Source organism: Mustela erminea, chromosome 2, assembly GCF_009829155.1.
Source record: "Mustela erminea isolate mMusErm1 chromosome 2, mMusErm1.Pri, whole genome shotgun sequence".
Taxonomy (NCBI): Eukaryota; Metazoa; Chordata; class Mammalia; order Carnivora; family Mustelidae; genus Mustela; species Mustela erminea.
The window spans coordinates 13,437,411-13,453,182 of NC_045615.1; the positions used below are offsets into that span (position 1 = coordinate 13,437,411).

At 50.8% G+C, this 15,772-nt stretch overlaps 1 protein-coding gene across 1 annotated transcript; it reads left to right on the forward strand.

Annotated features, from left to right (window-relative positions):
• The first annotated feature begins 327 nt into the window (after nt 1–327).
• On the forward strand, nt 328–6,991 carry SOX7 (SRY-box transcription factor 7). The gene is made up of 2 exons (XM_032332271.1): nt 328–659; nt 4,271–6,991. The coding sequence occupies exons 1-2, from the start codon at nt 422–424 to the stop codon at nt 5,191–5,193; spliced, it is 1,161 nt and encodes a 386-aa protein (XP_032188162.1). The 5' UTR covers nt 328–421; the 3' UTR covers nt 5,194–6,991.
• The last annotated feature ends 8,781 nt before the right edge of the window (nt 6,992–15,772 follow it).

Genomic DNA, 15,772 nt, shown 5'->3' on the forward strand with positions numbered 1-15,772 from the left:
ACTGGAGTCTGGCTCCCGCTCCGGGGCGACGGGACTGCGGGCGGCGCCAGCCTCCTGGCTCTGCGACACCTGCACCCAGAGCGGGCAGGACGGGAGGCGGCCAGGGGCGGATTCCCGGGAGGGACTCGGAAGGCAGAGGGGCGGGCCGGGGCGGGCGCGGGGAAGTGGCCCTCCCTCCCTTATCCCCATCCTGGCAGGTCGGAGCGGGGACGCGGTGGCCCAGGACGCAGGGAGTGGGCCCGAGCCTAGACGGAGGGAGGGGCTGCGCCGCCTTCCCGAGAGTCATTGGAGGACGCGGCCGCACGAAGCTGATAAATAAAGGGACGGGCCGCGGCTGCCAGCCAAGTTGGACGCCCGACCCGTGCGAGGGCCAGGTCAGCGCCTGCCCTGAGAGGTGAAGCGAGGGGACCCCCGTGCGGCCATGGCCTCGCTGTTGGGAGCTTATCCGTGGCCCGAGGGGCTCGAGTGCCCGGCCCTGGAAACCGAGCTGTCGGATGGGCTGTCGCCGCCGGCCGCCCCCCGCCCGCCGGGGGACAAGGGCGCAGAGAGCCGTATCCGGCGACCCATGAACGCCTTCATGGTGTGGGCCAAGGACGAGAGGAAACGTCTGGCGGTGCAGAACCCGGACCTGCACAACGCCGAGCTCAGCAAGATGCTGGGTGAGTAAGCCAGCGGGCGGGCGGGGTTTCCCGGGAGGTCGGCGGGCCCGGGGCGCGGGCAGAGGCGGGTCCGGGGGCTCGCTTCTAGGGGCCGTGTTGGGGTCCTGAGAGCGCGGGGTGCCTGGGTAGGACCCGGCTTGTGGGTATGCTGGGGGAGTGCCCGCGAGGTTGGGCATCTGTGCGAGCGTGGGTAAGCGCAGAGTAACCGGGATTCAGAGCCGGGATACCTCGACGACGCCCGAAGTGAAACCGCGCGGCCAGCTGGGGTGGGCCAGGAAGCCCACTCGAGGGAACCCAAGGGACAGGCGGGGCCATCAGCTGCCAGGCCCCGGTCTCCCGGCGACCGGGACCTACGCGCACACAGGTCCGGACGGAAACCCGGAGGCTGGGTGGAACCGGTGTTTGCTAGGAATATCAAAGCGGGAAACCCACTATTCCCTGAATTTACCACTGGCACAATCACAGAAGGAGGTTGTTAACTATTATTAACTAATATTCGTCAAGAGAGACCTTGCAGGAACGCATCCTTTCTTTAACTTAATTATTAAACCTACAGCAAAAAAATGCGCACATAGACTCGATTCGATAATGTATTTCTCAATCGCAGGAGGTAGATACAGCGATTGGGACGCTCAGGGCGGCCAGTGAGGTCTGTCCTGAAGCCTGCCACTTTCTGAGGGCTGCTGAGCTGGGGCAGCGGGCCTGGGGACAAGGACAAGCCAGACCAGAGGAGCCCAGAGAAAGGAGTTAGGGCAGGTCTGAAAATTTAGAGTTCCAGTAGGGCTTTTGTGAGGGTTTCTTCTTTCCCAGGTCTGGAGCTGAGTACTTTCAACTGCTCTACTCCCTTTTGCTCTTCCACGGAGGTTTTATTCATTTTAACTTGTGGAAACATTTCAAAGCACTTTGTAGGCACAGTGGGACAAGGGGAAGTATGCGGTCACCTGAGACTGGACTGACCCTCCCCAACCACACCCCTCCCCCCCAGAACTGAGCTTTTTTTCTTTTCTCTCCAGAGCTCCAAACCTTGAGGTGAGGGCTGTCACCCACCCTTCTTTGGCTAAACCTACAGGCCCCCAAAAGGGGTCCTTCCTGCAGTGTAGATGCCCTTTCAAAGCTGCTGGTTTCCCAAAGTCTCCTACCGATGCATAGCCCAGTCCCCTGGCTAGATAAGCCCAGGACACAATGGTGGGTCAGTGTCAAAGCAAGCCCCTTTGTCCATAAAAATATTAAAAATTATATTTCATACTGTATGGGCATAAAGACAAATATATTAATATATACAACAGTAAAGTATTTACCTAAAAGTTGATTTTTTTTCTTCAGGTTTTTAAAGAAATGAAAATACTTTTTTTTTTGGTGGGTCCTTCAACATTTTTTTTCATGGGCCCAGGCATTGCGCCTTTTGATAAAGTGCAGCTCCTGTGACCAGGACAGAGTGAGTTTTCCGTTGCAGGCCCAGTTCAGAGGTGGGAGAGGAGCTCAGGCTAGGGAGACTTTCGGGACTGAGGCTGCCTGCAGCCCAGGGACTGGGAAGGCGAAAGGACCTACCTGACAAATGCCTCTTGTGAGCTGATCCCTGTTGACAAGTCTCACTTAAGCTTCCAGAGGTTATAATTCATTTTGCAGGAAAGACACTGATTCCTTCCTGCCTAACTGCACAAGGGGCAAGGGGCTTTTAAAAATATGGACTTCCTACACCTGTTACTAGGGGGCAGCATGATGATCCAATTCCACCATGATCTTGCCCAGGACTTTCTTTTCTGACCTAGGAAAGTGTCCCCAGCTTTTTTGCCTCTAAGCTTTCCAGTCTATAACATCACAATTTCACCTAGTAGCACTACTATTTTTAGGATACTATGAATAAAAAGGCACATAAAAACAGTTAATATATTTAATGAAATTTAAAATGACTATTTTATTAATATTATGATATCTATGTACACTTAGAAACTAGAGTGACATTTTAAATTCACTCCACAGACAAGGTGTGGGGTGTGCCTCTATTTTGGGCCTCTTGCAACAACTTTGCAGTCTCAGCCACAGGCTGGGAACTGCTGACCAGCCCTAAACCCAGAGTTCCTGACACTTTTGGAGTTGCTCTTTTAAGTGACACGTAATTATATTAATTGATGGGTCTGTCACAATAGTTATAAACTTTCATCCCAATGGTAGAGCGCCTTTAATAATTGCCCTCCTCCAGTGCTCTATGAGGGCCAGGCATGCAGAGTCAGGGTCAGTGCAGGGTACTGAGGTGACAGGACATGGAGCTCTATATGGGGCCCTATGCCAAGGGTTCTGGGTGGGACATGTGGCTTCTTTCCTTACCAGGAGTGGGGATGGGGGTACTTACCTCCAAGCTAGTAGGTCTCAAACTTCAGGATACATTAGAGTTGGGTTGGGGAAAAGGGGCTTCCAAAGTTGCAGAACCCCCTGGGTCCGCCTGGGAGGTAAGGGTCCAGAGATGACCTTCAGAAAAGCAGCAGCCAGAGGGATGTGCAATGCATGTACTGACAGATGAGAGAGAGAGAGAGAGAGAGAGATGCTAAAGCAATTTATAAAACTATACAGAAGGGAGTAAGGTTGAATAGAAAGTCCAAGTGAAACCAGCACTTTAGCACCAATCGGTTACAAGCGTGAGATGCTTCTTAAAGAGAGAGTTTTGAATTGGACAATATCACAATACGTTTTATAGTGAGGAAAATAAAGACCCAGGGAAGTCAAAGAACTTGCTTCTGTGAGAAGAGTCAGTGACTGAGCAACTGGCCCCTGTCACAGTCACAGGCTACTAATTAAGTGGAGAGCAGGAAGCCTTATCACGAGTGCGTGTGTGCATGCTTTTGCACCTGTGTGCGTGTGCACACATTGGTGTGCATGCATGTGTGTGCACCCATGTGTGTGCATGTTGCAGGCAGATGCTAGCAGGCTGGCAATGGGCTTCATATGGCAGGGTCCTAACTGACCTTCAGATGTGGGGCATAACTGTCTGTTCCCCTAAGTGAGATCCTGTAATTTACTTACATCTGTAAAACGATGGACAGAGCCCAGAGTTCCCTCACAAGACGGCCTGTGGGATTTATGCCATAAATAAATATAGCATCACTTCCTGAGAGGCAGCGATAATCAGCAAAGGCAAAGAGTTTTCATTAAAATGCACAAATGAGTAGACTTGGTCCACTTGGGGTAAAAAAGAACCCAGATCAAATTGGTCGTTATATATTTTTATCGGGCATCTGACATTGGGTCTGGTGGGCTTTTCACTATGAATCCCGCATTGTTTATACGTTTGCGTGATTCGCGGCTTTAGGCCTTTATAGGAGAGGAGAAGCCACCCTGTGCATAGTTGGCCTTAGTGGTTTTGCTGGCTGCAAGCGGAAGAGATTTTTTGGCCCCACAGTGCCAGGATCTGGGATGGGAGCGGGATGCGAGGGGTGCAGTGTCCTTTAAGTCCTTTGTGGGGTGGGGGCGAATGGGATGGGGATGTGGGATGGGGATGGAGGCTGACGGCGAGTGCGAGTGTGGACGCAGGGAGGCAGGAGCGTCTGACACTGGTGAACCTGCCTCTCCAAGCCGCGCAGATGCTGAAAGGGGCTTTCTCTGACTTGTGTGAGCAGGAAAGTCGTGGAAGGCGCTGACGCTGTCCCAGAAGAGGCCCTACGTGGACGAGGCGGAGCGGCTGCGCCTGCAGCACATGCAGGACTACCCCAACTACAAGTACCGCCCTCGCAGGAAGAAGCAGGCCAAGCGCCTCTGCAAGCGCGTGGACCCGGGCTTCCTCCTGAGCTCCCTCTCCCGAGACCAGAACGCTCTGCCTGAGAAGCGGAGCGGCGGCCGCGGGGCGCTGGGGGAGAAGGAGGACAGGGGTGAGTACTCCCCCGGCTCCGCCCTGCCCAGCCTGCGGGGCTGCTATCACGAGGGTCCAACCGGTGGAGGCGGCACTCCGGGCAGCATGGACACTTACCCATACGGGCTACCCACGCCCCCGGAAATGTCGCCCCTGGACGTACTGGAGTCGGAGCAGACTTTCTTCTCCTCCCCTTGCCAGGAGGAGCATGCGCACTCCCGCCACATCCCTCACCTGCCTGGGCCCACTTACTCACCGGAGTTCGCCCCCAGCCCCCTCCACTGCGGCCACCCCCTGGGCTCCCTAGCCCTCGGCCAGTCCCCGGGCGTCTCTATGATGTCCACTGTACCTGCCTGTCCCCCGTCTCCTGCCTATTATTCCCCTGCCACCTACCACCCACTCCACTCCAACATCCACGCCCACCTGGGCCAGCTCTCCCCACCTCCGGAACACCCCGGCTTTGATGCCCTGGATCAGCTGAGCCAGGTGGAACTCCTGGGGGACATGGATCGGAATGAGTTCGACCAGTATTTGAACACTCCTGGCCACCCAGACTCTGCCGCAGGGGCTGTGGCCCTTAGTGGGCATGTCCCCGTCTCCCAGGTGACATCAACAGGCGCCACAGAGACCAGCCTTATCTCCGTGCTGGCTGATGCCACGGCCACGTATTACAACAGCTACAGCGTATCATAGAGTACAGCGTATCAAAGAGGCTGAGGCAGCCAGCCTGGCCCTGCCTCGCGCAGCCTCTACTTCCCGAGCGCTGAGCAGAGGTAACCGCGCAGTGTTACCAACGTCCTCCGACAGCCCGGGGTGTGCATGTTTGAACTGTCAGCGGGGCAGAACCGGGCTCTGCCGGTCTGAGTGCCCCTTTGCTCCCTGCCACCTACATTTTGAGTATATTTCTTCAGATGGGTTTTCCACTGGCTACATCCTGGGAATAAGGCAAGGTAGTTGCCAAAAGAAAGATGGTTAACTGGTAGATTTTCATTTACTTCTCTGGGTCCCCATCGCGGAAACCAATGTGTGAAAATCTCAGCGGCCTTCACACCTCTCCAGCTTCTGACCCAGATGCTGGTGGGACCCCCACTTGGTTCTTTTCCCCTTGCAGCCCCTCCCCCAGTCTGTAAAGTTGGGGACAGACTTGACATCTAAGGCACCTTCTACTCCAGGGTTTTCTGATCTAGGATTCTTTCAAGGCTAATTAAAAGGAAAACGAAGTTTGTCTTAATAAATTCATTAATGTCCAGCCTGGTGGTAATTCGTGTGTGCAGCCCAAGAACACACAGCTTTCTGCACTCGCTCGACCTTCTAAAACGATCATGGTCTTTCAAAAGGACAGTACTCCTCTTGATTTGGGAAATTAACCACTAGAATTGACTGTGCTGCTGAAAACGAGATTGAATTCAAACCACTGGTTTTTAAACCTTTTTAAAAGATGAATTATTTTTTATCACACATTTCAAGAGAATATACACAGCCTGAACATATACAGTGTTTGTGGGACATGCACAACACACACACCTTCATGCACACCCTTAAATGCATGTCTGTGCAGCCTAGATCAGATACTCTTGTTGATGTTGGCAATTTCTTGTTAACTCCCTGTTCCGAATGACCCCAAAAGCAGGGAACCCAAAAAGAATTTCTACACAAAAACATCACTTACCTCCAATCTGAATGTGTTCATTTCTTGAGCAAAATTTTAACACACTCTCCCCTCTGCAGGTGCAAAAGGAGCTTCCTTCTCACTGTAGCTTACTTCCCTTCATCCTTTCCTGGGATTTCTTTTTCTCTTTTTCACTGTTCTTCCTCCACCCTTGAGTTGCCCAGGAATTCAAAGATCCCCTGGCTTAAAAATCCTAAACATCATTCCTATGGCTGAGATGGGAATTCAGTCTCCTCACCAGACAGCTGGTTCTGGGGAACATTGTTGGCTAACACTTCAAAACAACTTCCCTTTGCTGTACTGACTTCCCAAAGAACAGAACTGCACTGTGATTCAGAAAATGTTTCTGAGCCCGGACCCCACCCCCAAAAACATTTCCATCCTTCTCTCAAACCTCCTTTGAAGGAACATACCTAGCAATGAGGGAAAAGACAGTTGTCTTTTAATTCCAGCCTATTATTGTCTGTATGAAATATGTAAGTGTTTTATATATTATCCTATTTTTAGCTTATATTTTATATTGTTGAGAGATCGTTTTTTTCTTCCAAGACGTCCTACTATTAAATTACTTATAAGATATAATTAATCTTAATGCTATTGCTGTATACGACATTTGGTAATAAACAGTGAATCATTCACGACAGTATGATTGACTGGTGCAGTCCAGAATGTATATTAATAATCTTGTAAAACATCACAGACATTAAGCTAAACTGTTCCATTTTTTTTTTTTTTGTAAGAACTACACATGCTTTGGAACGGTTGTAGATATTGATCTGTCTAAAATATTTAATTTAAATAAATGTTTTTGTACCATGGCCATTCTATCTTTTGAAATGTAGTTTTGCAAACAGAAAATGTCCAGAGAGCCGTAGATATTATGCCCAGTTCCCCTTTATAGTACTGGTCAAAATACTTAATCAATTTTTTTTATCTTAAAAAATTATCTTGTAGGTTGGTTTATTTTATTTTATGAATTACGATAAAGAGATAAAGCCTAATTTGACATGTTAGAAACAGTGTTTTTATCATGAATATTGAAAAAAAAGACGAGTTCATAACCTACCTGCAAAACAGTTTTCTCCGGATGACTTCATACTTGCAGCGTGGAATGAGGTGATTATCGGGCGCTCTCAAGATAGGATGTAAGTTCTGCCCAATTGCTTCCTTAAGGCTGCCACATTTTCTCCTCCTTTGAAATAATCTAGAAAAATATCTAGCTTTCTCCCGTTAATATGCATTTATTGATGTGGTATAACAAGACATCACTGGCTTTCAAAACCCAGTGGAATGTTGTGGAGAAGGCAGAGAAGTGCCTGAATTGGTAATTAAAAGATGTAACATCTTGTGAGGTTTAGGATTAAAATCCCAGCCAAAAAATGCCTGGAAAAAGCTGATGATTACTCAGTCCCCTTGCGGGTCGCCGTGCCTGGCTTCTCTCCATGGGGAAGCAGCTGTAACTTGTTCTCCTCCCAGACTCTCTGGGCCAAGGAGTGGGTTCTGGGAGGGCCCAAATGGGCTTATGTTTATCCTTCAATTCTGATCATAATCTATAGTCATTACTTTCATAGCACTTTATAGATGTAGGGAAATTTACGGCAAGTTTTATGGGCTAATCCTCACCCACGATCCCAGGTGGGGCCCTGTCATCCATCCACCCGCTGTGCAGCCGGGACATTGAGGCCCTGGGTGGGAGGTGGTGCAGTTTAGCTCACCCCACTCAGCTGGTGGAGGCTGGCGTTCCCCCACTTCATCAGATACATTTGTTGGCAACATCAGTCAAAGAGTCTAGAGGCTTCATGCCTCTTTTAGCACTTCACCATGGCATGGGACCACATGCAGTCCAATTCCTACCTCTCACAGCCCTGGGGAAAGAAGGAATGGCAAAGAGGAAATTACAGGGTCAGAGTCAGATGAAACCCAAAGTCATGGTCATCCAGGCCCACTGCCGTGGCTGGCTGGCAGACTTCAGGGCCATCAGCTGTCTGGAGGATGCGTCGTGCAGTGTCTGCACAGGACTTGGGCCCTCGGCACTGCCAACTGGGCATTTTTCATTACCTGCCTCTGGGAGGGCAGGAAACAGGCAGGCGATGGGGCTGCTCTTTTACTTCTGCTCAGCCATAGGTGAGACAGTTGTGCCCAGAAGCCAAGAGTACTTAGGAGCTTTAGCTGCCCATTTTGAGAACCCGCCTGTCCCCAGCAACAAGAGCACCTTTTGCTTTAGCTGATGAGGATTGATGGGGTATGCACAGTTGTCCTTTTTTTCTCCAACATAGGTGTAGATATTTCATTCTTCCTTAAGATCCTTCAGTATTTGCTCATAGTGCACAGTAGCCAGGGTGAGCACAGAAGTGGGATCACATGAATGCAATGAAGTTCCTGCTTCTGTGCTTCTCACTCATCAGCTCCGGTAACATATGCATATGCCAGCTCCCCACCCCCGGCTTCCCAACTGTATGAGCTTCAGGACTCACAACACCTTGCTTAGCCCCACGTGAGTACCCCTATGGTTAACCTTCTTCCTCTTTCCAGAAGCCATTGGATACCTACTGCACAAAAAGCCTATTGTTCTCTCAGATGTTTTCCTTTCCCATACTTCTGTGTTTAACCCAGTGCTCTTACCTACAGGGGAAATCCTCGCTCCCATCACCTGTCTGATGACATCCCACAAACCATCCAAGTCCACCTTACCTGTCCCCAACCCTGCCTGGCAGAGGGGCCCGTCACTGGTGTCCCTGAGCTCCCATGGGTCTTGAGCAGACCTTGGTAACAGCCCTTACTGCTTGGCAGTGGAATCATCCATGCGTATGCATCTTCCCCAGGAGGACAGACACATAGTAGTTGCTCAACAGAAATATGAGGCAATAAATAAATAAATGTCTGAGGTATTCCTGTTCATCTTGGTGATAAAGACCTAAAACCTCCTGGGTCCCTATTTCCCTGCTATACTGGACACTAGTATATCCCTGCTATACTGGACACTGTCCCTCTGGACACTAACACCCTAGAGCTTTTGTGTGTGTCTAGTTCTCAGGGCTCAGGCTGGATGTGATGCATCCATGGCTATTCAGTCCCACCTGCTAGACTGTAGCCTGTAGTAAACAGGTCAGGAATGGGCTCAAGGTACAGCAGGAAAATCCCCTCTCCCATCCCATCCTAGGGCAGCTGAATAGACCTGAGGCTTGTAACATTTGTAACTGCCTGCTTTGCTTTTGAAAATTATGCTCTTGATTTCCTCCCAGTGAAAAGGATTTGGAAGGAAGGGAGGGAGGAGGGAAAGAGAGAGGGAGGAAGGGAGAAAAGAGATCTATCTATCATCTTTTTAATCTAGCCTTCTATCTGTCCATCCATCCAGTTATCCATCTACATGATCCATCCATCCATCCATCCATCCATCCATCCATATCTGTCTATCATCTATCTTCCACTGATATTTAAAATTCTACAAAGAGACAGTCTTTGTAGAAAGTTTAGAGAAAAAAATATCATCTATTATCCACATCTTCAAGACATTGCTTGTAATTTTTTTACATAGGTCATCCAGTCTTTAAAATTTTGTTTGCATCTAGCTCTATGTACACATATGTTTCTTATAATACACATTTTTATTCATTGATATTAAGTAAACATTTTCCTGTGCTACTGAACTTAATTTTTCTGTAAAAGGTGTTTTCTTGTCAGTTGAAACAGCAATTTGAAAAAAAGAAAAATCAGCCACCCCATGACTTTGATGTAACTATTTTCAATATGCTCATTTTGGGATCCTGAACTTGCCAGGCTTGTATTTGTGTGTTCAAAATTATACCTGGTGTGATCATAGCATAGATATGGATACTGCTGGCATTTGACTTTAATTTTCTCAAGAATCATAGAAAACATAGAAGTTTTTGCCATATTGATATTTATCTTCATAATATTATTTCCAATGATGGCTCAGTATTTCAGAACATTAATGTAGCTTAATTCACTTGACCACCCTCTTGCTATTCAATCTCCCACTTTTATTTTTTTCCATTACAAATAACACTGCAGTGAACATTTCCTTGTTTATGTCTTTGACTTGACTTCCAGCAGGGAATCACGAGATCTAGATAAATGAACAAGTTTACAGCTTTTGCTTCAACCTGCTTGTTTGTTGGGTTCCCAAAGAGTCTCAAGTGATAGCGAAGGCAGAAAAAGTCTCCATTCAATTCCCAGGATGAACTAACTCTCAACAGGAAGAATTAAAACCCCTGAATACTACTTATGACTGACTTAAATCTGACCATGCTCACTTGACTTCACTTGTCATGGTGACTTTTTTTTTCCCGAAGACCTATTAATGTGTTCACTGCTGGTTTCCAATCAGCAAATTGTGATGTTCCCTTCCCCTAACACCGCAATGGATGGCGTGTGTTTTCCCGAGCATCAAGTAACTATGTAGGGGAAAGGATGACTCTATTAGCAAGGCAGCTGGGTTAGTTCCAGAGCCCCTCAGAATACCATCAGCACGCTGGCTGCATTCACAGGGCACTCAGGGCTCTAAACTCTCTAGGAGAGTATCTGGAAAATGCCTGGACCTGGAAGCAAGTGTCTGACCTAACCCCATCACTGGATTTTAATGGGGACTTGAGTAAATCCCCAGACTCGTTCTCTCATCTAAGGGGATAGTGAATTTGTAGACTCTTAAGAAATTGTAAACTTTATATGCATGTATAGGATACCTGTTTTCTATGTTTGATTTCTTCAAACAATTTAGTTTTGTTTGTTTGTTTTAGGCTTGGAGGCTGGTACTAGTTTGAAAAATTTGGAGCCATATGATTGTCCTACTGGGGTTCCTTGGGTGAGAGAAATAAGGGAAAAGGACTCCTTTAATATGGCTAAGGGGATTACAGAGGACTCACTCAGTTTCCTTGTCTGGATACCGAGTGGGATTGGAAGAAAGCACGGAGTCATTTAGACCATTCTCTATTGAGGGCTGCCTCTTAGCCACTCATGGCAGATGGCTTTCCATCTGATCTGAGTCCTTCCCCAAAAAGGGATCTTTCTCTCTGTAAAGTAGTCTAACAACTTCCATCATCAGAAAGTTCTTTCTTGTTCCTCACCTAAATCCTTCCTGTTTCAGTCCAAGACCTTGTGGGTTTGTCATCATCTGTGCAGAGGGACACATTTGTTCCCATCTCGCCCACGTCATTCTCATCCCTGCAGGCTGATGGTCATGCTCCTCTGCTCTTCACTGTGGGGCCATGTCTGAGGCCCGGGTTGGGTGTGGTTTCCTCCAGGTCCTCCCTGAGGTCTGCATTCTGAACTTTGTAGGGACATGGGAGGGGCAGGAGGAGGAGGTCTCGTATGCTGGGTGAGAGAGGGAGGCCGGGGATTTCACCAGGGAGTGGGAGCGTGGACTCTGTGGGCACTATTGGAATGTTCTGTGAGTAGGCATAGGGTGTAGTCATTTCTCAGAGGGTCACACAGCTGGGTCACATGGTGGGTCCCCTGGCGCTGCTCACAGTCTTTCAATGGTCACTCATCTTCCATCACTCTAAGGGGCCATGGGGTGGCACAGGTCTGGGACAAGTGGAGGGGACATTAAAACAACAAAAATGTTCCAGTGGATTCTGGAAAAATCACTCGTTTCTGATGAGTGAAGAGTTTGCAGCCTCCAGGGGCCTCAGGGAGCTGGCTGTTGCCTCTTAGAGGTTCTGATGACAAAACTTAAAGGTGGGGCTGTGACTTCTGTGGGGAACAGGTCATGTGAAGGGGACAGGTAGCCACAGGCATCCACCTGCTCCAGCCTGTGTCTCTCCACACCGACTCGTTCTTACCATGTCAGAGGAGCTGGAGAGGTGCAGAGCTCTTCCCTTCCAACCCAGCAAGTCCTGGAAACTGCTTTTCCTTCATTCCTTTCCCTGAAAAGCAGAAGCAGCTGTTCCACATCTCAGGGCCCTGTGAAGGTCAGGGGAAGTGTGCAACCTTAAAATCGACGATGAAGTGATCTGTTCTGGTGATGACTGTCACTCTGCTGGGGGTATCTTCATGTAAACAGAATGGTTACATTTTCACTGGAAAGAATATGGGGCTAGAAATTAGGAGATTCTCGTCCCAATTCTGTGACCTTGAAAAAAATCACTGGAGGTCAAAACTGGAAGGAATCATTGTTATCATGCTGTCAACCCCCAGGTTTGATGAGAAAGGAAATGGAGGCCCAGAGAAGTCAGGGGACTGGCCTAAGAGCAGGCCGCTGAGAGTAGGAGCGGGAGCAGGTCTGTGGGGGGAGAGCTGTGATGGGCAGGTGAAGGGTGAGACCCTTCAGGACCAAGGTGGTCAGTCTTCCTTAGCCATGCAGGGTGGCTAGGACGGAGCTGTGGGCAAGGGTGCCCCCACAACTGTCTCTGCTACATGGGCAGGGGAGTTCCTCAGCAGTGGGCAGAGACCAGTGGCATAGGTACAGGGGTGTGGGTTAATAGGAAGAAAGAGCCCTAGGAATGAGATGGGAGGGGAGGCAGGAGCACTGTGTGTTAGCAGGCCTTCAGAAGATCTCTGGAATTTCTTCTTGCCCTTCTTGAAACCCAGCTGGTCTTGGTGGGTGCTGGCCCAGGAGAGGGAGGCTGGGAACAAGGCTCCCAGAGGACAGAATCCCAGTGCACTCTGCTGGGAGGCCGGCACACGGCCCTAGGATTCCCAGACACTCCAGAGGCTGGCCCTGAGGGGCCTGATGAGCACACCAAGACCTCTCCAGGAGCCAATGGAACCTTGTGTTGTGTTTCTGCCATCTCTGCCGGCCCTCCCTTCCTGCCCCTCCATGTCCAGGCTGTAGGGACCCTGAAAGGTAGCAGGGGGGTCAGGGGCTGCTGAAGGGCTGGGAGGCCAGGGTGCCGGGGACAGAGCTCTAAGGGCAGCAGGCCATGGCCTTCCACGCCACCTCTCCAGTGGGCTGGAAGATGAAGAGGAGAAAGGGATGGGGGAGGGGCCTTGAGAGGGCGGAGGAGCAGCCTGGCTGCTGAGTATTTTCCTGCCCATGGGAGCTGCTGTGACCAGGAGGAGGAGGAGGATGTGGCCGGAGCCCAGTGTTTCCTGCCTGATAAGCCAGCCCCTCCCTGGGAGCCCTGGCTGGGCCCACCTTCTCGCCCAGAGCCCTGCCCAGGGAGGGACTGGCTGAGGAGGAAAATCACTTCTCCAGATTAGCTCGCCCAGGCTGAGCCTTCCTCCTCCGCCCCTGTCCCTACGGCAGCCACAGGAAATGAGGCTGGGGCCCAGCAGCCCAGAGGTCCCCACCTTCAGAGCACTCAGGCTCCAGGCCTAGGGACTCCGGTCTGTCTCGGGACCCCTCTGTCCAAGTCTCCCAAGAACGGAAGCCTTCTTGCTCTAAAGTCAACCATTTCCAAGGGGGGCAGTGAGTGCAAAGCTTTCATGTGTTTGTCAGATCCTGTGCCTGGAGTTGGGGCCTAGAAAACAAGTCCCTTTACTCACGGTCAGTCCATTCAGCCAGCGCCTCCCAAGGGGGCCTGTCCAAGGGCACAGAGTGTGGAGGGCTTATGAGGCAAGACACTAAGCAGGCCCAGGAGACCCAGCACCTGCCCTTCTCTGCCCTGGCAAGCGTGTGGTTGGGGTGACTCTCTGACCCTTTCTAAGCATTGCCTCCCCACTGTACATAGGAGGGGAGAGCCAAGTGAGAGCTAGAGGCCTGCCCTCCTCCCAGCATTCATATCGAGGACTGGATTCAGGGCACTCCTGGAGCGGCAGGCACAGTGGCCATTGCTGAAGAGGGCTGGGCACACTGAAGGCAGTCCATCCCCACTGGGGGGACGGGGTGGGGACTGGAGGGAAAGCATCTACTCTTCAGTGTCATCTTGGACTGACCAGGCTTTATGCTCCCCTCTCTGCTGCCCATAGAGAACATCCCCTTTTGGTTTCCCACATACCATCCTGTCCCCTGAGGCCAGGTTCCTCCCTGGGAGCCAGGGAGCCTGGGCTCCAGGTTGGAAGCAAGGGTTGTGCGTAGGCTCCCAAAGCAAAGGAGAGATGCTTTTCAGAGAACACTGTTTCGAAATAAGGACAGAGTCCCAGAGAGTGTAGGGACACTGCTCAATGACACATTCACAGATATAAGCCTTACCAGGACTGCAGACCACTGACCCCAGGTGGGCCCCCAACTGCAATGGTATGGTGTTCCCAGCATGCCAGAAGGGCCACCACCTCCCCTGCAGCCCAGACCTTCTTCCCAACCCACTGGTAAAGGCACCCCCCCTCCACACTCCCACTCCCACTGGGAAGCTGATTCTTGGTAAGCAAACTGGCCAAAGGGAGTATTGAATCCCAGCACAGATGAACACGCACTTGCCTGGGAAAAAACATCTACATAGGTGTGGACAGATACCTGGGTATGCACACTCACGAGGGTGAACAGGCAGCCCCTCTCCCTTCACATCTGGGGTGCACTGCCTTTTATAAAGCATGTCCTTATTTGGATTTCACGTAATCTTCACAGCAATCCCGATGTAGGTACGGTTATGCCCCGTCACAGGTCCCGGAGCTGAGGCTCGGGTGGGGCAAAGAGACTGAGGAAGGTCCCATCGCTGGTAAGTGCACAGGGACCCTGCCCAAGGATGCTCCCCGAGGCCTGCTCCCTGGGGTGAACTTCCACATAAGCTCAGCTGAGCCTGAGGAGCCCAGGTAAGCAGAGGAAGGTCTGGAATTCCCTGGGCAGCAAGACTACCTGCATCCCGGCTGAGCACTGGGAGCTACCTAGGTTGCCAGGCCTTTGCAGTCCTCTCTGCTAGGTGGTCCCCTGGTCACAGGATACTTGGAGATGAGAGAGGTGGGTGAAGGGGAGAAGATTGGGGTTTACACCTTTTCATTTTATGCTCTGCAGGGCTGGGCCAGCCAAGTGCCTGCTGCGCTGCTGTGTGACCTGGGGTAAATCACTTTCCCTCTCTAGGCTTCCATAAATGAGGAGCTTATACTCAAAAGTTTCCAAGGGGCAGAATGCTCTGCATCCCTGAGCCTGTGAAAGAGAAACAAAGAAAAGAGGGGAGTTCCCTTCCTTTCTGTTCCTGGCCTCAGCATGCGCAGTGGTCTCTGGGGAGATGGTCGTGGTGGGCTGTCCCTGGGCAGGTGTCACTCTGAACAGAGCCGGAGCTGTGGTTCTGACATCCAGGCCCTGAGCACCTCCTACCACATCATCTGTTCTGTCTCAGCTACCCTGGGGGACTGTCCAGCCTCTGTCACCAGGCTACATCATGAGGCCCCCAGACACCTGATCTGACCCTATTCCTGTGTGTCACCCAGCCCCACCTCCTTGGGACTCTGCCCTACCTTACTTACATCAATGATCTTTCTACCTCTCTGCATAGGTTGTTGGGCTGGACAGGATGAGGTAAGAGGCCTCTGTCTTCTGAGCCCAGCCTGGCAGGTCCTCACGTAACCCTGACACAGAGGAGCAGCCCTTCCCATCAGGCATGACCTAGTGCAAAGGTTGCAGCTGGTCTCCGGAGAGATGCTGGGATTCCTCCATGGTCCATGGAGACTCCTGGGCCCTGTCTGGTCAACCCCACTCCAGACACTCACCACCGGCACTCACGGGCTATCACCCTGAGCCTCTTCACCTCCAGTCCTGCTAGAGGTTCC

Coding starts and splice junctions, on each gene's coding strand:
- SOX7 (XM_032332271.1), top strand. CDS start 422: ATGGCCTCGCTGTTGGGAGCTTATCCGTGGCCCGAGGGGCTCGAGTGC. Junction 660..4,270: donor CGAGCTCAGCAAGATGCTGG/GTGAGTAAGCCA, acceptor TTGTGTGAGCAG/GAAAGTCGTGGAAGGCGCTG.